We start from the raw sequence: 23,918 nt of genomic DNA on the forward strand, positions 1-23,918 counted from the left end.
TAATGTTATTCACTGTAAAGTAATTCACTTACTTGAAAGTCAGTAACTACTCTCAAAACCTGCACCAGTGGTTCTCAATGGGGGCAGTACCGCCCCCCAGGGGGCGCTGAAAGCAGATCAGTAGAGATGGGAGAGTTAGGTTACAAATGGGGGGCGTTTATAAGTCATATTAATCAAGTTCGTCTTTGCATAAAAACGTTCATTTTGACTTGGAGTAGTATAGGTGTTGGTACACATTTGTACGAAAGGGAAGGAAGTTCATCCAAAAAAGGTTGAGAAACACTGCGCTACACAATTTGTTGTACTACCCAAGTAATTAGATGACTAATTGGAATATTAGTAATAAGTAATTAGATTACTAATTACTTGTTACTTGGGTAATTATGTAATTACCTAATTACTATGTAATTAGATTACACCTTGACATTTTCAGCTCTCTGGAATGAGGTTCAGAGTGAAAGAAGAGCGGATTGAGGAGGGTTACAAAATTGGCTAGGTGCTCATTTGACAACAATCAGTGTTTTGTTTCTCAAACACAATGTGTTTAGGCTATGTGATCAGTGTGTTGACAGCAGCGAGGAACAAGAACACGCACTTTTCAACATAATTTATCAATTCCCATTTACCTCTATCATGTACTTAATTTTTAATAATAATAATTTCACTTTCGTTACGTTTTACAAACAATGAGTCTACGAAAAAGACATCGGGAGTTGCGTCGACTATCTCTCGCGTGTCCTCAACACGGGAAGAGCAGGCGGAGCGCGCAAGGCTACGGGGCTCCAGAAGTTTTGCCTTTTAAACTGTGCGCGGGGAGGAGCCACAGGACAGCGAGCCGACTCAGCGGAGTCTTTGCAACTTGGCAGGAGACGAAGCCCTCGCTGCTTACGGAGGCGCATGTCACACCGGCATACAAAGTGTCCTCGCGCCGCATCTTCATCCCGTCACGAATACACACATGGGTCTCGCGAGCCCCCCTGTCACAGCGCTCGTGAGATAGCCTATTCCTGTTTTTCTTGCTCTCGTGACTTGCAGCGGGGCACATGAGAGCTTCTTACATCTGTATGGTCTGAAACAAAGACGTGTTTCTGCGAAAGAGAGAAAAAGATAAGCTTCAGTGGTTACCGGACAGTGAGATGCAGTGAGTGAGGGACTTGTCTGGCTCTTTTCACCTTGTGTGTCACTCATGAGTCGGCTCGTCGACTCTTATGAGGACCACAGATAGTAATAATTATAAGAACAATGGATAACTTTTTCACCGAGGTAAGTTTGATATCAAAATATACTTGTCATATTTGTATATAATGTTTGCCAGATCGATTTTCCACTATCTCTGTTGCATAGAACAAAACGCCTGAAAGTCGCTAAATCAAGTTCCATTGATTTGTAATGTGAAAATTACAAGGTATATATTTTTTCTTCGCTTGTGTTGCTCTCTTTCCTATAGTTTGTTAAATGTTCATGTGTGCGCGTGCGTATGTGTGTGTTGATGTGTGTGCGCGCGACTCGCTCACACATGGCCCGGTTTTGTAACGGATCTAAACTGTTTGGGCTCCTGCCGTTTGGGACCGTTCCCAGCGGAGCTCGCAGGCAATTACTTACCTTTCTTCTCATTTCCTCCTCTACATTCCACCGCTATTATTAGACATCCAAACATAAACACTCAGCGTGCACACTTCAGCGTGTACATTCGCTGAATTAACAAATAGTCTTGCAACTCAGCCTCTTTTCAGTAAATATAGCTCTTATAACATTATTATATCCACAATACCAGTGACAGCTTGTAAGCATTTGCTCTGAGATAAAGGGTTTTGTGGATTCCCTATGTAAATTACAAAATAAAACTTTAAAACAGATCAGGTTTCAAAAAATATTACATAATCTCGGTACTTTCATGTCATCCGAACTTTTATATTGCTCATTTTTGTGAATAATATATGTATTGTTTTATTTTATTTATTAGTTTATGTACAAGCATGCAATTAAAACATTAGTATAATACTACAACTTAATATAAACGTATTGCATTTATTAGATTTCACAGATTAGATTAATTTTAGTATTTATTGGCCTATGATGATACATTTGTTATTATATTTATATTTACACTGGCAGCCAAACGTTTGGAATAATGTACAGTTTTTGCTCTTATGGAAAGAAATTGTTACTTTTATTCACCAAAGTGGCATTCAACTGATCACAATGTAAGCTCAGGACATTAATAATGTGAAAAATTACTATCAATAATAATAATAATTGATCTATTGTCACACATTATATATACATTTCTGTGTATATACAGTGAAATATTTTTTTTCACATTCACAATTTGAAAAAAACAATTCAGAACTTCTTAAATTTCTTCAAAATGTATTCATGCAGCAATGACAGCTTTGCAGATCCTTGGCATTCTAGCTGTAATTTTGTCCAGATACTCAGGTGACATTTCACCCATGTTTCCTGTAGCACCTGCCATAGATGTGTCTTGTCAGGCTCTTCTCACACACCTGACAGTCTACCTGATCCCACAAAAACTCAATGGGGTTAAGATCCATAACACTCTTTTCCAATTATCTATTTTTTTTTTTTGCCCACTCTAAACTTTTCTTTTTGTTTTTCTGTTTCAAAAGTGTTTTTTCTTTGCAATTCTTCCCATAAGGCACCCCTGAGTCTTCTCTTTACTGTTGTACATGAAACTGGTGTTGAGCGGGTAGAATTCAATGAAGCTGTCAGCTGAGGACATGTGAGGCGTCTATTTCTCAAACTAGACACTCTGATGTACTTATTTTCTTGTTTAGTTGTACATCTGGCCTTCCACATCTCTTTCTGTCCTTTTAAGAGTTGTCCTTTGTTTTTGAAGTCTGTAGTGTTCACCTTTGTGTGAAATCTTCAGTTTTTTGGCAATTTCAAGCATTGTATGTTCTTCATTCCTCAAAACAATGATTGACTGATGAGTTTCTAGAGAAAGCTGTTTCTTTTTTGCATTTTTGACATAATATTGACCTTAAGACATGCCAATCTATTGCATATTGTGGCAACTTTAAAAAAAAACACACACAAAGACAATGTTAAGCTTCATTTAACAAACCAAATAGCTTTCAACTGTGTAGGATAAGGTGTTAGAGTACTGGCTGCTGGAAATGGGGCCTGTCTAGATTTGATCAAAAATTACTTTTTTCAAATAGTGATGGGGCTGTTTTTTACATCAGTGATGTCCTGACTATACTATACCATACCAATTTTCGTCCGAAACAGCAAAATCTGTACACTATTCCAAACTTTTGACCATCAGTGTATATTATAATATTACTGTATTTGTATAATAATAATATTAATAATAAAATTTTTAGTAGTAGTTCTGGGTTAATGCTTGTCACGACTGGTGTTGACAGAAATCAGACAGTAGTATTATTCATCCCTCGTGACCTGATCATGACATGAGCGCGAGATGATGATCAGTAGCACGAGCCTCTCCCTTGAGTCGTCGCTGTGTGCGTCATAAGTGAATGCTCCCAATATTGGCTAGAGGGCAGATCGTTATGACCGCCAGACTGTGCTTTTCAGCTGTGAAGGTGTGTGGCCCTAATTAAATAAATCCCCTCGAAACTCAACACACCTTCTCCGAATCAGAAATATGGATTATCTATTAAGTGTTTCGTTATCATGAAGGGAGGCAGAAAAAAAAGCAGTAGCTGCTTGAGCACAAACTGCACCAACTTTACACAATAGTGTCAAATATCCACCGGCTGCTGCGTATCTAGCGGGCGAATCGTTTCTGAACAAAAGGAGCTGTGTTTATGAAAAGAGTAAGAGCAGTGGAAGTCAGTCTATTCAGCCGAAACTTGCACATGGAATGCGGAGAAGAGCTGAGCTTGTGAATGCCTGTCTCAAAGACATCACTTCTACATGACTAACCTTAGAGAGAAAAAGAGATTCCTGTCTCATACATAGCTTTAGATGCAGTTTAATTTCGTATACATACTGCCCTTCCATTTTCTTCTGCTGTTTGTGTGTTTTGGTTTGGCTTTGATGCACATGCACACATTTCTGTTTGCAGTTATGGTTGCAGACGTACATGTCCATTTTTTTAGGTGTGTTTGTATATGGCTGTGTTTGCACAGCAGTGTCACTGAGGTTAATGCCTCTTTGCAGTCGCTATGGGCGGAGCTTAAGCAAAGGTAAAGCTCTTCCTGTGAGGTGGCCAATCAGAGTCGCAGGCAATATTTGAACATCTTCAGCAGAAAGGAGTGAAACTCTGGGAAAATAAACACTACAGGTTATTGTTGTCCTAAGAGAAAGCAGCTGATCAGAAAGCAGTAAATGTGAGTTTGTGAATGGATTAAATTAATATTCTGAGTGCAATATAAGTTAAGCTCAATCGTCAGCATTTGTGGCATAATGTTGATTACCACAAAAATTCATTTCAAATTGTCCCTCCTTTTCTTTAAAAAAAATACATAAATCGATTTTACAGTGAGGCACTTACAATGGATGTGAATGTGGCCAATATTTGGAGGGTTTTGAAGAAGATATGTGAAGCGAATTATTTTATAAAAGCACTTATATTAATATTTCTGTCAAAACTCAGGTATTTGAGCTGTGAAGTTGTTTAAACTGTCATTATTACAGTAGTTTTAGGGTTTTTTACTGCTATGTAATAGCAACGAATTTGTAAAATTGGCTATAACTTCACACAGAAAAGTTAGTAAGTGATTTGAATGCACTAAAATCATGTTAATACACATATTGTTTACCTCTTGTGGCAATACTTTTGAAACAGTGTGTATTTTAATGTTTACAGCTTGGCCCCATTCAATTGTAAGTACCTCACTGTAACCCAGATTTTTGCTTTTTATTAAAGAAAAGGAGGGATGAGTCAAAATATTTTTTTGTGGTAATCAATATTATGCCACAAATGCTGATATGCTATTTTGAAATTTTCATTGATTTATCATGAAAACGGCACAATGTGACCACTGACGTGGACTATAGGGCTTTTTTCCTTAGAAATCCAAAGAATATTCACTGTGCATTATCACATAGAGCAGGGCTCTTCAATTACTTTCTTGCGGTGGCAAGATTATCCAAATGAAAACTTGATGGGGGCCAAAAATGTTTTCTTCTTTTTATCTTAGGTAGCACTTTTATTGTAAGTAACATGTTAACATTCATTGAATAAGACACAATCTAACATGCTCACCAGGTTCATGTTTTGGAAAGCAGTGTAACTTAACGATGGCCAGAGAAGTGTAAACAAGCGTGCTCCGGTCCAAATGATGACAGATGAATGCTGTTGCACGCGCCACTGAATGTTGTCTCTGCCAAATGCTCCTGCGCAAGCAGCTGATTCATGTTAAATTACAGCTGAGTTCTGCACATACAGTGTTCTGTTGATCACGATTGGCAGACATGTGACAATGGTAATCAGTACATAGATTCTGAGTTTATAATGATACATGTTATTTTAACATGTCTGGCAGTCATTGGATGATGCTGGCCATTATTTTGAATCAGATTTAATTGTGTTAGTAATTTCTGATATGTAAAATGCTTCAGCCCTGGCTATCAATTGTTTGTTTGACAGTGCAAAGTGAGAATTTAAAAATTGTGTTACCAAAGTAGAAAAAACATAAAAGTTAAATCAAGTCAGCAAATTTTTATTTGTGCTTTTCCCAATAAAAATGGTTCCAAAGAAGCTTTACAGAAAATCAGCTGTTATGTCTATGACGTTTAAAAAAAAAAAACATGAATAACCAACACTCCTGGAAACATAATAAGAAAAAGAAAAATCTGACATTCTATAGCTTGGATTTATTTAACAGTAGTTTCACAGTCCCCAACATTTTTAGGAAAAATATTTGCTCTTCAAATAAATTAGATATTTATAAAAAAAAAAAACATTTATTTGTATGTTAGTTAGGGACTATTAGTTACAAATCAAAAAGGGAAATGGAAAATGCACACAGCAGCCATGCTCGAATCTCAGGAAGTTAAATATTCAACTAGTAAAAAACATCAAAAATGTATTTTCTTTTGTGCCTTTGCTACCGTGAGCAACATTGGAACAGGTTCAAAGGTTGTGGAAGTTAGCTCATTTGTAAAAACCCTTTCATATGTATGTCATCCTCTTTTTTACTAGCTTAAATCCTAAAAGTAATCTATTACACATTTTTTTATGTACTGGAGTACATGACTACAAAATTGCTCTAAATGCCCATCCCTAATGAAAATGCTTTGCAATATCACTCTTCGTTCCAGCTCATAAAAAAATAATATCCTTTCAGTTTATGAGAATATTTTGCCAAAAACACGCTGTTCCCGGCAATCTCCCATTCATTCCTATGGCCAGTTCAGCAAAGATTGTCAGAATGAGCAACGGTAACCAAGTGGGGTGGAGCTTAGTGAAGGGTCAATTATAAGTATTACAGACTTACTGTAACCCTAACCCTACCTCTTAAAATATATAGCATTTTAAGAATAACAGCATTTATTTACTTTAATTACTAATAATTTTTTTACCTTTAGAGGACGTCCATTGACCTGTGGTTTTGTTTTAACTTCTGGGAATAATTTTGCCCCCCCCACACACACACATACAAACACACACGGCCATGTACCCCTTTCTGGGAGTAAGTTAATCCTTTGTGTTACACACACACACACACACACATTAAATCTTGTGATTAGCTTAATGATTACACAGCACAGCGATTTAAAGCTGCTTGTAAAGAGGAGTTTGATACTCAGGATACAAAATCCACCTAGTATTCACACTAATTGAGAGAAAGTGGAAGAGAGAGAGAGAGAGAGAGAGAGAGAGAGAGAGAGAGAGACCAAAGGCGAGAATTGTTAGTTGATTCATTTTGTATTTATCCAATTTTGTTCTGAAAGTTAAAGACTGTGTGAGTGCTCCGTATTACTGTAAATCTTTCAACATTGCTGGAACAACACCGTCAAGACAATAAATACATGCACACAAATACTTGATTGCATTTGTTCACAAATGACTGACGCATTATAATTACAAAGATGAAGAAAACACATGATAAGGGAACTTCCTGTTATGATTCATAACAATTCAATTTCTGTGATGCTACTAAACTATGGCCAGGTGCAAAGGACATTAGCCTGGCACACACACAATCATGTATGATGCACGAAGATGATCTTTGTCTTTGTTCTGTGCAAGTTTATACAGCCCATCTTTTTCACTGCTCACTCTCATTGTGAAGTATAAACACACATTTTTCACTGTTGGAGAGAGCGAGAGAGAGAAAATGAGACTGTGTTTGGAAAAGTAGGTCATGTAGCTATGGAGTAATGGACGAGCGTGTGTGTGTGTGTGTGTGTGTGTGTGTGTGTGTGTGTGTGTGTGTGTGTGTGTGTGTGTGTGTGTGTGTTTTGGGTGAGTTGCTTGGTGAGTAAGTTTGGTTATATTTGGTCTATGAAAGTGGTCTGAACACCTAACCTAAACCTTCCATACATACATGCATCCAGGTCACACTGGTGTGAGAGAGCTGAATTTGGTGTCTTTGGGATGAAAGTATGCAGAAATGCCCTTCATCACTGGCCTGTCTTCCTGTTGACCCAAACGATATCTGATCCCTCACTTCCTGCAGCCAAATTAGAGAAAGAAATAGAGGGGGACAGATGGAGACAGAGCTATGGAGAAGTGTGTATGTGCATGTGGAAAGCTCTAAACATGCTCGGTAAGCAGCATTAAGATTACAGAGTAACTCTGGTCTGTTTCATCTTTTACCCCGCCCAGCCTGAATGCCCTCCAAAACTCTGATATTATTTTAAGAGTTTAGAAACAATACAAGGACATACACACACACACACACACATGCACGCACGCACTGTGCACTTTTTTAACTTCAAAGTGAGAGGCTTTTCAAAGGTTTTTCTTTTATCTCAACATGAAAAGAAATTAGGATTCGCTGATGTTTTATTTGGGAGTTGTGCAGTAGTTTTGTGAGTAGATGATGTTTTAGTTGGATTCTTTGCTACCTGTGATTCCCTTGAGCCATCTGTTTTAGCACAGGAACTGAACAAATGCCCAGAAAAGCTTCAAGGCACATACATACATGTCTTTATTTCTTTCTTTCTTTCTGTCTGACCGACTGTCTGTCTGTCTGTATGTCTGTCTTTTGTTCTGATTGTCTGTCTTTCTTTCTGTTTGTCTGTCTGTCTTTTTTTCTGTTTGTCTGTCTTTATTTTTGTCTATATTTCCACCTGCCTGTCTGCCTGCCTGCCTGCCTGTCTGTCTGTCTTTCTTTCTGACTGTCTGTATGTCTGTTTGACTTTCTGCCACAAACCCACCAGGCAGACATGAGGTCAGACTTTCAGTGTAAAGAGTGGGAATGTAAATATCATAAAGAGAATACTGTCACACTCAATATCAACATCAATGTATTAGTATTCGTTCATGTACAGTACATTGAGATGGTGATCACTTGTTAAACTGTGTGTAACTTTTTCAAATATACATAGACAACTATAAGTTGGTCATTTGTAAGTTGTGTCTTCTCAATCTGTAAACACTGTCTATCTGGCGCTATAAAATTCCTCTGTTTGTTTGGAGTGGCCCGTCCAGCCTGACAGAACAACATTGACTCAATCAATGGCTTGAATTTGGGACAGGTCTGAATATGTTTGTTTGGAGATGGAGGCATTTTTGGAAAGATGTTTGAGAACAGTTTATCAGTGGCACTAGTGGCAAAGAAATTACACACATTAGCTGGTATTGCAGTAATCCGATATGATATTAAAACATAATTTTCTCTTTTCTAGGGACACCAGAGTCAACAAAAGCAAATAAACTAGTTACAATGATTATATTAATAAACTGTTTCATCTATGATCCATGTTTTAGGTGTCTTTCATGCATTGATAAACATACAATAGATTCCATTTTTAGTGATGGGATTGAGCTCCGTTACACAGGGTAAAAGAAAATCACAAATTAGCCTGTATACCATTTCAAGGACTATTTGTCGGTTTAAGGAAGTGACATCTTTGTCCCTTCATTTCATTTCCTACTAGCTATCATCCTCATTCAAACCAACACCAGGAGGCGGTTCATTTATAGTGACATTAACATGATTATTGTTACTAACATTTACACGATTGTTGTGAGATACCGTTATTAAAATGTGGACCATATTGTTCTGTGGCTGGATAATGGAACCTGGAACTAAAGAAGTTAAAGTGTTTTGATCTCCAAAAAAGCTACCACAAATGGCATTTGCTTTGAAACTATTTCAGTTATTTATTATCAATTAATTGTTGCAGCCCTGTTTTACATGGTTTTCAGCAGAGTCAAAATATTAACTGCTGCTGAAATTAGAGATATTCCTCTGTGCTGGGTCCTGCTCTCACACTCTGTCAGAATAAGGAAAGCTAACACACACACACACACACAGTACAGAGGCTGTCTGTTGAGAGAAAGTGTGTGATTGTGTGTGTCCAGCTGCACAGCTGTTCTATAACAGCTAATTCTGATCATTCAACAGCTGTGTGTGTGTCTTTGTGTTTCCGCTGTTCAGAGTAACAACTCTTATGAAGGGCTGTTGAGTTTATGCCACAGCATGAATGAATGGTTAAGAGAGGTAAACAAAGAGAAGCTGAGTTGAGGACACAAGTGGAGTAACAGGTTACTTATTGTGAATTTGTAAGGGTTACTAACTAGTTACTTAAGGCTAATTCTTAAAGGCTGGCTTTCAATTACTTTTTCAAATATATGCATTCCATAGTTTGGATTAAAACTTTCTTGTTTTGACATTTGGAGACCAAACATGATAATATTTATGGCTGTGCATTTATTTATTTTTTTTAATTACGCTGTCTAGATTCTATTCTGATTGCATCAGTGCAAACAGAAGTTTTCATATTGTACATGTGCACATAGCAGGCTATGACCCACTACAATACCCACAATGCAATGTGGGACTGGACTTAAAACAATACTGTAGTATAATGCAGTGCAGACAGTGTGTGTGTCAATGCATGCATGTCTATATGTGTGTATCCAACTGGAAGTGGGGAATGGGGTTAAAGTTCATTTCTGCATGCTTCAGTGGGGCCTCACAGCCATTCATGCATGTTCAGATCACCACGTGTTTTTGCCATCAGTCTGTGCGCTATTCAGTTTTTACATGTGTGTAAGAGGAATAGATCACCCAAAAATCTAAATTCTCTCATCATGTACTCACCCTAATGCTATCCCAGATGTGTATGACTTTCTTTCATCTGCTGACCTTTATGAAGAATTTTAGAATAATGACTCTGCTCTGTAGGTCCATACAATGCAAGTGAATGGGTGGCAATATTTTAAGATAAAAAAAGTCACATAAATCAGCATAAAAGTAATCCATAATCCAGTGGTTAAACCAATGTCTTCAGAAGCAATATGATGGGTGTGGGTGAGAAACAGATAATCTTCACAATCTTCTTCTTGTGTTTTTGGTGATTCACATGCATACCACCCCCTACTGGGCAGGTAGAAGAATTCCTAGCAAAAAATGACTGAAGTATTGATCTGTTTCTCACCCACACCTATCATATCACTGATATGATAGGTATCTGAAGACATGGATTTAACTTCTGGAGTGATATGGATTACTTTATGTGCTTTTTGGACCATCAACATTTTTGGCACCTATTCATTGGCATTGTATGGCCCAAAGGAGCTGAGAAATTCTTCTAAAAATCTTAATTTGAGTGAAATTCATACACTGAAAGAAATTCATACACATCAGGGATGGCATAAGAGTGAATGATGAGAGAATTTCAATGTTTTGGGTGAACTATCCCTTTAATGAGTTTCAGCTAAAAATATTCCTTTTTTATTAGATTTTTTTTATTTTAAACCTAATATACAAACATTACTGATGAGAATACCCGCTTCAGAGGTTGTTCTTTCAAACAACTGAGAAACTTATTAATGAAATCCTTTTTTTTCTGTCCTATTGGCTGTTCTATGGATTCTTCTCAAGATGGTGCCGTGGATGGCAGCATAAATGTGGAGCTCTCCAATTCTTTTGTTGTTTTTGTTTGTTTGTCTTGTGTATAGTAATTTTATTCCAATCAGTTTTACAAGGGACAAACTGCTGGACATTTGGCAGCACATTCCAGAGAATCTTTTCTTTTTTATATTTTGTCTTATTGTGTATGTCTATATATACTAATATTTTCTATTCACTTTTTATTTTTATTCTATTTATCTCTATTTTGTTGTTGTATTGATTGTGCACTGGAAGCTTCTGTCACCAAGACAAATTCCATGTATGTGTAAGCATACTTTGCAATAAAGCTCTTTCTTATTCTGATTCTCAAACAGGTCCTTTATTGTGATAACAAGTTTAATGTGATAAATTCAAAAATGTTCCAGACACTGTCATTCTAAAAATCACAATACAGAATAGCAAAATAATGCATGGATTACAAAACAGTTGCTTATGTGTTATTGTTTGTACTATAGTTCAGTATATTAATAACAAGTGTTTGTGTTTGGCAGGGTTGTCGTGTGTGGCTCTGGGTGGAGGATCATTATGTGCCCAGTACTGTGGACTCGTGCTCTGGTGGAGTGGTGGTCTTTAACACTGACTATGGACAGGTAAGAAATGTCTGGGTGGTGTGTGCATTACACAGGAATTGTAGCTTAACATCTGCTCTGTGCACCTCAGATCAATTCGCACTGCTGAACAGGTGGCGTGCTCTCATTTTACACAAACACACATTTCTCTGTGTGTAAAGAGGCAAGCAGACGTTTTGTTGTCATAGAGACTATCAGGTACATGGAGAAAATCTGGCCTACAAACTCAATGAAGCCAGCATGTGAACTGATGCAAAATATAGACACACTAGTAGCGTTCATGCTTTAATCGGTTCATGTCTGTTTCTTGCATTATTTGAGTCTGTTTCTTCTCAGTTGAGCATGTTTCTCGCTCATGTCTCTAGCTACTGTTTCTGGCTTAAAGTGCCAGTATAGGGCCCTCTGTATGCAAGCCTGAGCATTCTTCATAGATGACTATACACCATAACAGCCTGGTCTCATAGAATCATGTTACTCTACTGTAGCTATTTATTTGTAAAATAATTTGTATGTGTACTCGTTGGATCGTGGCAGTTTGCGGTGTTTAGCCATCTCACTTCACTGCTTTAGTCCATGTATCCATTTGTGTTTGGGTTTTTGGAAATCGAAACACTTTAATTGTCATTAGTTCCAGGCGTCCAGGGAGTAAGCAGCCACCAAACAACGTGGTTAAAATTGTATTGTTGGCATTCAATGACAATCATGTTACATTTAGTTGCTAACATTGGTCACTAGAGGCAGACCGATATATGGGTTTTACTGATTAATCATTGCCGATAGTTGCTTTTTGAATAGGGGTGGGTAAAAATATGGATTTTTCGATACATCGTGAATGATCTTGATTCTTAAATCCAAGATCAGTCTTTTACTCTATGCGAACCCTCCTCAACAATGAGAAGAAATCACTCGCATTTGCAACCAAATGTATATATTTGGCAACTGACTGGAATATGTTCATTTTTAATTCTCCAGTAATTGTGTAGTGTAGTGGTGGACTATTCAGCAGCGAGATCCTTTCACTGCGTGTTCAGAGTATAAGCTGTTCCATGTAATGCGATTCCAAAGACGAGATCCACTCAACCGTTTTGTCATTGAATAATGTCTCTTTTAATGCCCTTTTTGTTCTTTATAGTCAATTGTTAATAAAAAAAAAATTGTATTCTAATAATGCATAGCAGAGATGATGTAAGGCCATTCGAGTCTCTCTCGTTAACGTGTACATCTACAGACACTTGTTAATGAGACAGTACCAGTTTTAGCACGTGTTCAACAAATCAGTATAAATACTTGTAAATTGTACAAATTATGCAATTAAACAATAAAAAATTTAAAAAAATTATATATGAAATATAATAATGTGACAGTTCAGGAAAGGAGGATTCGGAAACCAGAGTAACAAACAACAAAACTTTAATCAAACTGAAAATTTGCTTTTATATTTTTCAGCAAAAATATATGGAAATATGTTTTTATTATTATAAATTCTTTATTTTATTATGATTCCTTTGTGTTCCTCTATGGCCAGCGGAGGATCCATATTTTTATCTAAATTGAAGCGAGGCACACACATTGTGTCTCCAACTTCATATCTTGTGAATAATAATAAACCTTATTCCTATATTAAATAACTCTTAAAGTGGTGAATGTATAGGCTATAAAAAGCTTAATTATAGAGTATTGTTTTGGAGCCAGGTCTCTGACTTTTCAAAATGTTTCAGTCTTGTTTTTAGTTAAAAGTCCCATGTTGTGCAACAAATCTAAAAAAAACTCTGGTTATTATTGGGATTGTGGTTAAATAATAATCTGTTATTACACACACATATACACAAATACTCAAATAAAAGAGAACATACTTTAATATTTATATGTGTTGTAAATGTGAGTTGCAGGTGTACACCTATAAACAGAATGCGGTGAGCAGGCAGAGAGTGTACCCCATGCACAGCAGCAGTATCACTGGGGTCGAGGACATGGCAACCCTACAGGACCTGCACGATGGGGCCATTCTGCACAACCTGCACCTGCGCTACACACAGAAGAGCATATATGTGAGCAAACACACATGCCAAACACCCCCAAAGCACACAGACACACACAACACACAGAGTGATATCTGGAGCCATTGAAGCCATAATGTAAGCCGTAGTTACTGAGGATACAGGGTTGATGTGCAAGTGGCTGGATGGCTTTGTGGCTGGATTGCACATTATATAATGTGTAAAAGTAAAATAAATGCTTAATTACATATCCTCTCTTTCTCTACTCTTTCTTCCCTTGCCTCTTTGTGCCCATCCACACAACAGTATAACACAAAAGTGTACTGTGTTTTGTTCTGCTTTGGGACTTGTAAAGGAATTAATGATGGGCAAGGAGGAGGCGAGAACAGGCTTGACAATATAAATGATATTTAATTAAATAAAAAGACACACACACAAACACACATGGGGCCGCTGCCCGTAAATTCTCTCTCTCTCTCTCTCTCTCTCTCTGTTGCGACTGGGGTCCAGTCGTCCTTTATCCCTCTCGGAGGCTTGACTAGCCTGATAAGGGACCGGGTGTGTAGAATCACGACCTGGACCCCGCCCTGTCACAGGGCTGTTTCAACTGTTTGCAACAGGGATGTGATCTGTGCCAAAAGCAGTTAGTCTAGTTCTAGATTTCATATGCTGGTGCTGCTTCTCAAAACAAGACCACTGCTCTGAAGTCTCAATTGTCTCAGATCAAGTCCAATTAATACATGAACAGAGCAGAGTCATGTGATGCTGTGCGAGGTTCGGATGTGTGAACGGCGTGCTCTGCGCACTCATGTGGCAGCCAAATGGGCCAGCTCACTGAACATTCGTTTAACTGTCCGAGGAAAATTAGCACCTTTTTTCCCTTCTTTTTGTGCTGGTTCCGCCTAGTGGCTAGAGTTTATTTTGTGGAGGAGCACACCTTCGTGACAGTTATGTTGATGAATCTACAAGTTATTTGTTTTTATTCCGCCTATTTGCTGGAGTTTGTTTTATAGATTATTTTTGTTGTGTAATTCTGTCTCAAAATTTTTTATACAAACACTTGACTTGATCATTCCGAAGGCAAAGTTTTCGCAGGGGCTCTCGTAGGCGTACATGGACTGAGTTTAGAGTGATGGACGGCAGTTGTACCTAATCACGTTTTAACTAATAATACTAGCGTTGATGACATCTCTGGAAAAAAAACTGCTTGTCTTGAAAGGCCTGTAACATGCTGATTAATAAAGCTAAATTTAGATGGAAAGAATTTCTATGGTGTCTAAAAAGGTGAAATTGCCGTCATAAACCTGCTTTAGCTGAACCGTTATTTATCAGACAGATTAAAATAGTTTCACTTTGCTTTATTCTCATTTTCTGCAGTGTGTTTTAGCGAAAGATGCTAGTCTCCATCTACATTGCTGCTCACTGTGTCTCCGCTGCTGTTGTTAAAATAACCTCGCCTGGAACTCTATTTAGCCTAATCTGGCTTTATTTGAACCCTTGTGTATATCACGAGGGAGAGAGGCAACACGCACGGGGAAGGAAATTATGTGTGTTCCACACTTGAGAAAAAGATTAGAAGAAAAGTTTGTATTTGATCTTCTGGTCTAGCATATTCCATATAGATTTCCATGGTGTTGATGTCTAAGTGTAATTAGTCAGCAAAGTAGATTTACAGGTTATAGAGTTGCCAAACACCTCACTTGCTTTTTCACGTAGTAATGGGGTTGTGTAGACTCACACCATCAACTCTTGGGGAAAAATCAAATTTTCTAACTTTCTAGTTACTGTAGCCTTTCTGTCAGCTTGAACCAGTCTGGCCATTCACCGTTGACCACAAGGCATTTTTTGCCCACAGAACTGCCACTCACTGGTACTTTTTTGTTTTTCATTCCATTCTCTTTACACTCTAGAGACTGATGTGTGTGAAAATCTCTGGAGATCAGCATTTACAGAAATATTCAATCCAGCCTGTCTGGCACCAACAATCATGCCACGGTCTAAATTAATGAGATCAAATTTTTCGCTACTCTGATGGTTGATGTGAACAAAAACTGAAGCTACTGATCCATATCTGCATGATCTTATACAGTACTCTTCTGCCATACGATTGACTGATTAGATAATCGCATGAATAAGTAGATGTACAGCTTTACCTAATAAAGTGGCCAGTGAGTGTATATATTTATGATGTGATTGTTTTGTTTTTTTTAGTTGCTAAATTCAGAAAAATTGCTTACTGATGAATTATGCTTTCTTTGTGAAAATGTTCGCACACAGATTGTATGTTGAAATATGAATGTAAAGTACACACGTTTTTTTTTAATACATGTTTAAATTATTATTATTTATTTGGTAGTTTATTTAACAGGGACAATGGACAGTCGATGACTGCCCCAGTATTAGCTGTCCCTGGGGAGATAAAATTAATTACAAAAGCATCATTAAAACATTAGTCAATAGACAGTAGACAAAAACATAACAGCCAATGTAAAATATAGTACTAATAACAATAATAAATTACAGTAAAATTATGATTACAAATTACCGGATTACAAATTATTCAATGTTTGCAAATTTGTCTTGTCTTTAACCATATTTTCAGATGTAACTTAAATTGTCCAAGAGTAGGACATTGTCTTATGTTTGCTGGTAAAGTATTCCAGTATTGACAGCTCTTACAGAGAAAGCTGAACGACCAAAGTCTGAGGCTCTGTATTGCTCTTCACAATCTCCTCTTAAAAAGGCTCTAGTTTGTCTTGTGTTTTCCAAGCGTTAGTGAATGAAACTGAATGTCTATATTTGCTCATTGGGTACATAAGTATCAGTGCCATATGTAATACATGAATCACCTCTTTCTCTCTGTCTTATGCACACGAACACTGTCTGGCTGTCTGATTGTTTGTACCATGAAGCTGCGTGATTGGTTCAGTTTGTGTGTGAGTTTGAGCAGGTGGGTGTGTTCTGCAGGTATGTGATGTTTATCAGAATAACGTCAGAGTTACTTTCACTTCTCATGAGAAAATACACAGCGCTTGTTTCGACATGACTAAAGCTGTTTCCCACACCGCGTTGTTGGGGGCATCCCCACAAGGAAGAAAGGTCCATAAAAGGAATAAACAGTGTCTTAATTCATATCTGAAAATGCCAAAAAAAGTTAAATGTATAAATAGGTTATAATTAGGTTTTATTAAGAAAGATATGTGGGTCTTTATTCAACTTCGGTCACTTTTAGCACTATGGATTTCTAGAAAAAGTCACGTTAAAACATTTTTCATACTCTTACAAGCTTTTTTTTATTTGTCTCCTAACAATGTCCAGCAGTGTATGTATATGCATCACAGTAGATTTATCTAATATTTTTCTGAAAGTCGAGAAACAAAAATCCCACCACATCTCAAAATCTTTGTGTGTTTAATAGAATTCCGTGGTGGAAATTATGTTGATATAAAATTACAATTTCATTGGAATTAAATGTCCAACTCCCTTGTTTTGCTGAGGCTAATTTCATAGTTAACAGTTTATGTATCTTACATTTTCAAATTTTTGGCATAATTTGGCAAATATTTTGCTTTATTAGCAATGATGCCCAATAAATATATTCTGCCCCATATTTAATCTCAAGCATGCTCTTCACTTACAATATTTTGTGACATGTTAACAAGTAACAAGTATGCTAACTTTTGAAAAAAAAAAATATATATTAGAGGCCAAATTGTTGAGTGGTGTAAATGACCATCGTAGTCTCATAGAATTAACATTGTTATATGTGTTATACATTTTGCTGCAGTTTCCTGTTGAAATTAACACTAGAGGTGCTACAACAACTGTGTGTTTGTAACCCGCACAAGAAGAGACAGTCACAATGTAAAAGAAAACTGCTTTTATTAAAGAGCAGGCAAAAGTACAAAAGGGCAAATCCAGAGAAGAGTAGTAATGGGGAGCGATAGGTCGAAGCCGGGGAATCAGGATATGGCAAAGGGGCGAATCTACAGAAGAGTGGTCGAGGAAAGCGTAAGGTCGAAGTCGGGGAAATCAGAATCAGTATAACAGGTAAGTAGAATAAGACAAGTTAGTTGAATAGACAGGGGAGCTAGGGGAACACTAGAGCTGGCAAAGCGAAGGGGTAAACTAAACAATAACCAACAAGAGTGAAACGAAAGGGTTGTGATATATATAGGGGAAAAAACAAGCGGTGCAGGTGAAACGAATAACCTAGTGATTGGGACGAGTGTGGGTGAAACTAATACTCTGGTGATTGGGAGCGAGCGTGAGAGCCCGAGGGGGGTGATCGGGAGCGAGCGTGTGAGCTCGAGGAAGCGGAGCGAACTAGAGGAGCGGGGTTCGTTACAGTACTCCCCCCTCTGCTACGGACGGCTCCGGACGGCCGCGCTCGGTTGCGAGGAGCGCAACCTCTGGGAAGCGGTGCGGGACGATCGGGATGCTGGTGATGGTAGTCTAGCTTGAGAGCTTGATCCAGGACATCTCTCGACCGTACCCACGACTGTTCCTCAGGTCCGTAGCCCTCCCAGTCGACCAGATACTGCAGCTCGCCCCCCCGACGTCGGGAGTCTAGCAAGGCCCGGACCATATAGGCGGGTTGACCTCCGACATCGAGTGGTGGAGGGGGTGTTTGGGCTGCCATGGGCGGGAACATGGGGCTATAGAACACGGGCTTCAAAAGGGAAACATGAAACACAGGACAAATTTTGTAGCGGGGTGGCAAAAGTAATTGGTAAGTGACTGGGTTAATACGTTTAATAATTTTAAAAGGGCCGACATACTTGGGGCTTAGCTTCTTACACGGGAGACGGAGGCGGATGTCTCGGGTCGAGAGCCAAACCCTTTGGCCCGGATGGAACAGGGGTGCAGGACGGCGTCGGCGGTCTGCCTTAGCCTTCTGGGTCTGGGTGGAGCGTTGAATCCGGTCATGGGTGGCTCTCCAGACCTGGGCACATCTTCGGGCCCAGGCATCCACCGCCGGAACGTCACTGGGATCCGCTTCCCACGGGAAAAGCGGTGGTTGGTAGCCCAGGACGCACTGGAAAGGGGTAAGACCAGTAGAAGAGCTGACCAGGCTGTTCTGGGGGTATTCGGCCCAGGGGAGATAGGTGTGCCAGCTGCCTTGGGTCTGGGCGCAGTAGGCTCGCAGGTACCTGCCAATCTCCTGGTTGAGACGCTCGGTCTGGCCATTGGTCTGGGGGTGGTATCCCGAGGAGAAGTTGAGTTGGATACCCAGTCTGTCACTGAAGGCCCGCCAGAAGCGAGACGTGAACTGGGTACCCCGATCCGAAGTGATCTCCTCGGGAATACCGAAGTTTCGGAAGATGTGGGTGATCATGTGGTCGGCCAGTTGTGTCGCGTTGGGTAACCCGGGTAGGGGAATCAGGCGGCACATTTTGGAGAAACGGTCTATTACCACAAGGATCTCGGTCCGGCCGTCGGAGGGGGGCAAGTCGGTAATAAAGTCCATGGCGATGTGGGACCATGGTCGGTCAGGGATAGGTAACGGTTGGAGGAGTCCTGCGGGAAGGTGACGAGGTGTTTTGGACTGGGCACAGACCGGACACGAGAGGATGTAGTCGTGGACGTCGTCCTTGAGTGAGGGCCACCAATATCTCCTAGCGAGTAGCTCGGTAGAACGGGTAATCCCCGGGTGGCCAGAACAAAGGGAAGTATGAACCCACTGCATCAGCTGAGGGCGAATAATGGTGGGGACATACATCTTGTTGGGGGGGGGGTTTGAGGAGGTGCGGGCTCGTCGCCTTGAGCCTGCAGGATGGCCTCCGTCAGTTCCCACCGAACGGGTGCGACGACGCACGACGTGGGGAGAATTGTCTCCGACTCAGGAGATTCCGAGCCATGGTTGAAAAGGCGAGAGAGTGCGTCCGCCTTGAGGTTCTGGGAGCCCGGACGAAAAGTAACGGAAAAGTTAAACCGGGTGAAGAACATCGCCCACCTGGCCTGTCGAGGGTTCAACCTCTTGGCTGCGCGGAGGTACTCTAGGTTCTTGTGGTCGGTGAAAACGACAAAGGGGAACCTAGAGCCCTCCAGCCAATGGCGCCATTCCTCTAGGGCCAGCTTGATGGCCAGCAGCTCTCTATTCCCGACGTCGTAGTTCTGTTCAGGGGAGGACAGCTTATGGGAGTAGAACGCACATGGGTATAGTTTAGCGGGTGTCCCGTGTGGTTGGGAGAGTACAGCTCCCACCCCTACCTCTGAGGCATCTACCTCTACCACGAACGGGAGAGTGGGGTCGGGCTGCCGAAGGACTGGGGAGGTCATGAAGGCCTCCTTTAGGGCCTGGAAGGCCTGCTGGGCGGGTGCGTTCCAGGTGAGGAACTTCGGGTTGCCTCGTGTGAGAGACGTGAGGGGCGCGGCGATCTTGCCGAAGTCTCTAATGAAACGGCGGTAATAATTGTCGAAACCCAGGAACTGTTGGAGCTCCTTGAGCGTACTAGGCTCGGGCCAGGATAGGACTGCGGCGACTTTGTCGGTCTCCATCTCCATTGTTCCCGCAGACAGGACGTAGCCCAAGAAGGAGACGGAGGGGCGGTGAAAGGCACACTTCTCTGCCTTTACGAACAGGTCGTGCTCTCGCAGTCTCTGTAACACCTTAGAGATGTGGATGGTGTGTTCAGAGAGTGTGGCGGAGTAAATTAAAAGGTCGTCTATGTAGACGACGAGGAAGAGGTCCAGCATGTCTCGGAAGACGTCGTTCATAAACGACTGGAACACTGAAGGGGAGTTGGCGAGGCCGTACGGCATCACCAAATACTCGTAGTGCCCCCTGGTGGTGATGAACGCAGTCTTCCATTCGTCCCCCTTGCGGATGCGTACAAGGTTGTACGCACTCCTGAGGTCGAGCTTGGTGAAGATCTTCGCCTTACTGACCTGCTCGAGGGACGGTTGGTTGAGAGGTAGGGGGTATGCGAACTTCACCGTGGCCTTATTTAGGGCCCGGTAATCGATGCAGGGGCGAAGCCCGCCGTCCTTTTTGCCCACGAAAAAGAAGCCGGAGGCCACTGGGGAGGTGGACGGCCGGATGATGCCTAGACTGAGTGCCTCGTCAATGTAGTCCTCCATGGCCTTGGTTTTGGGTAATGTTAAGGGGTACACTCGGCTCTTGGGGAGTGGGGACCCCGGAAGGAGATCGATGGCGCAGTCCACGCTACGATGGGGGGGAAGACTAACCTGGGTCTTCTCGAACACATCAGCGTAGGAAGAGTACTCAGGAGGGATGGCGACAGGGGATCTCACTTCGGGGCTCTCTACGGAGGTGGAGGACACCGGAAGGGAAATACAGTGTGATAAACAGTGGTTGGTCCAGCGCAACAGCTCCCCCGTGCGCCAGGAAATGTGGGGGTCATGAAGCGCTAACCAGGGGTGGCCTAAAACCACAGGGTCTCTGGGTGAGTGCACTATAAAAAACTGGATGAGCTCCGTGTGAAACAAGCCCACTTGGAGGGACAATGGCATGGTCCGGAAGGAAATGAGACCCGATCCGAGAGGTGCCCCATCTAGAGAGTTAACTCTGAGAGGTGGCACGACCGGACTGAGTGGGATGGATAGTTTCTGGACCAAGCCATCGTCTAAAAAATTTCCCGCTGCCCCGGAATCCACTAGGGCTGGGGTAGAAAAAGAGACATTGTTAAAACTCAACATTACTGGGAGGCAGACTTGTTTCTGGGTAACGTTGAGAAAGACAGATGTTCTCACCTGACTTTTGGAGAGGGAACGCCGGGGACCGGCTGGGCATGAGTCAATTCGGTGACCCGAGGTGCCACAGTATAGACAGAGGCTCTGTGTCAACCGTCTAGCTCGTTCTCCCTGGGTTAGTGGAGCGCGACCAAGTTGCATGGGCTCGGATGTGGAAGAGCGCTCGGGAGTAACGAGTTTGGGCGGGTTGAGACCCGTAGAAGGCTCATGGACGACAGAGGGGCTCCGACAAGCACAGTCCCGAAGCAGGTTATCCACAGTGATGGAGAGCTGAATATAGTCCTCCAGTGCCAGCGATTCTCCTCGGCATGCCAATTCCATTTGGAGCTGGTCATTCAAACCCAGGCGGTAGACCGTCAACAAAGTGGGGTCGCTCCACCCGCTACCCGCGGCAAGAGTGCGGAAATCTAGTGCGTAGGCAGCGGCTGTGCGTGACGCCTGTTTTAAAAACACGAGGCGGCTGCCTACATCTCTGCCAGCTGCCGGGTGATTAAAAACCACGGCAATCTGGTGACAAAACTGATCATACTACATCAAAAGGGGGCTGTCGGCGGTCCATAATGCAGTGGCCCATTGCTGTGCCTTGCCCGAGAGCAGGGAGATAACAAAATGTACTCTCTCACTGTCAGAGCGCAAAAGGGGGTGGTATGTCATATAAACAGTGCATTGCATTAAAAACCCCTGACAAGCTTCCCACGAACCGTCAAACCGCTCGGGGGGTTGAAAGCTCGCGGCACTGGGAAATGCGGTGGGAACATCAACGGGCACAGGGACAGACACAGGGGGAACTGGTAAAAACTGATCGGAAATAGTACGTACCGTATGCAGTATTTCTTGTATTTGCTGTCCCTGAGCCGTGAGTGCCTGGTCGTGTTTCCCAACCGTAGATCCTTGGGCAGAAAGCGCCGTGCAAATCCGCTCTAGCGAGCTGCGGAAATCCTCAGTGGCTTCCATTGTGACTGTCTTCTGTATGGTTGGTTATTCTGTAACCCGCACAAGAAGAGACAGTCACAATGTAAAAGAAAACTGCTTTTATTAAAGAGCAGGCAAAAGTACAAAAGGGCAAATCCAGAGAAGAGTAGTAATGGGGAGCGATAGGTCGAAGCCGGGGAATCAGGATATGGCAAAGGGGCGAATCTACAGAAGAGTGGTCGAGGAAAGCGTAAGGTTGAAGTCGGGGAAATCAGAATCAGTATAACAGGTAAGTAGAATAAGACAAGCTAGTTGAATAGACAGGGGAGCTAGGGGAACACTAGAGCTGGCAAAGCGAAGGGGTAAACTAAACAATAACCAACAAGAGTGAAACGAAAGGGTTGTGATATATATAGGGGAAAAAACGAACGGTGCAGGTGAAACGAATAACCTAGTGATTGGGACGAGTGCAGGTGAAACTAATACTCTGGTGATTGGGAGCGAGCATGAGAGCCCGAGGGGGGTGATTGGGAGCGAGCGTGTGAGCTCGAGGAAGCGGAGCGAACTAGAGGAGCGGGGTTCGTTACAGTGTTTTATTCACTTTCACACAAATGATGACTACAATGGCTAATTGTGATTTTAGAAACAGTTTTTTTCACTATTACTCACAAACTGTTTTATTTTAACATTTGCATTACAGACCCACCTACATTTATCTACTTATTTCAATGTGATTAGCTTCCGCCAGAGCTCACCTGATAGACTGTTGGACTTTGGTGCTGAAGACCGTGGTTCGAGCCCAGCTAAACATGCAAGCTGACACGTGTGACAAACGTTTAATAGAAGCGATACAGAAAGACTTGTTTGCTTAAGAAAATCTTCTTTTCATTTTTTTTCTTTTTTTTGGACCCTATCGGTTACGTTTAATTGTTGGTTTAAGTTCAGGATGTCTGTTTTGTTTACCTCTCATTTGATTTTAGAACACTACTGGTTAGGGTTAGGTTAAATTTTTGGTTAGAGAGGTACATTTTACTCATTAAAATTAATTTTACTTATTTTATATCCATCTTAAAAACCACGTCTGATTTGACACCATTTTACTCGCTTTTGGCACCCCCAACATTTCACTGGGAAACTGTTTTTAATTTTGTTTTGGAAAATATTTAGCCACAGTCACGTAATGTTCATTAGATCAGGCTGGAAATTACACCACAACAGTGGGATGAATGTTATTTTTGAAGATTTTTTGTTTAAAGTATTATGGTTTTAACATGTAATAATTTGTTTTGTTATAATGGATTTTCAAGTTTATTATTGAAAGTCTGGGTAAATTATATATATATTAGATGTATATGTATTGAGTTTAACTATATATTATATTTAAAACATAAAGTTCTGAAAATAATAGGCAAAAGAAAAATATTCATCAAGAATCTTTTGTGAAGATTCTCTTATATTTGTCAAGCCCGACAATAAAGCAGACGTGACGTATTAGTTTGTAATTACAATGGAGCGGTTTCTGAGACCACCAAATTTGAATCCTTCCATTTCAGGTGTCAAACCGAAAAGACAACGATACGATGAGCAGTATTTAAGTTTAGGATTTACATGGACAGGATCAGTTGATGCCACCTTGACACCAATCATGCTGAGGTAGCGGGAAAACTTTTGAGTTTTTACAAAGAAAAGCCTTTCAA

General features: G+C 40.9%; 1 protein-coding gene across 1 annotated transcript in view; it reads left to right on the top strand.

Moving 5' to 3' along the window:
• Positions 1 to 874: 874 nt before the first annotated feature.
• Positions 875 to 23,918, top strand: part of myo10 (myosin X) — an 87,882-nt gene continuing 64,838 nt past the window's right edge. Inside the window, exons 1-3 of the mRNA XM_052129042.1 lie at positions 875 to 1,263; positions 11,519 to 11,617; positions 13,486 to 13,644. Of these exons, the coding sequence (XP_051985002.1) occupies positions 1,243 to 1,263; positions 11,519 to 11,617; positions 13,486 to 13,644 (279 nt within the window). The 5' untranslated portion in view covers positions 875 to 1,242. The remainder of the gene's footprint in view (positions 1,264 to 11,518; positions 11,618 to 13,485; positions 13,645 to 23,918) is intronic.

Source organism: Xyrauchen texanus, chromosome 6 (assembly GCF_025860055.1).
Source record: "Xyrauchen texanus isolate HMW12.3.18 chromosome 6, RBS_HiC_50CHRs, whole genome shotgun sequence".
Lineage (NCBI taxonomy): Eukaryota > Metazoa > Chordata > Actinopteri > Cypriniformes > Catostomidae > Xyrauchen > Xyrauchen texanus.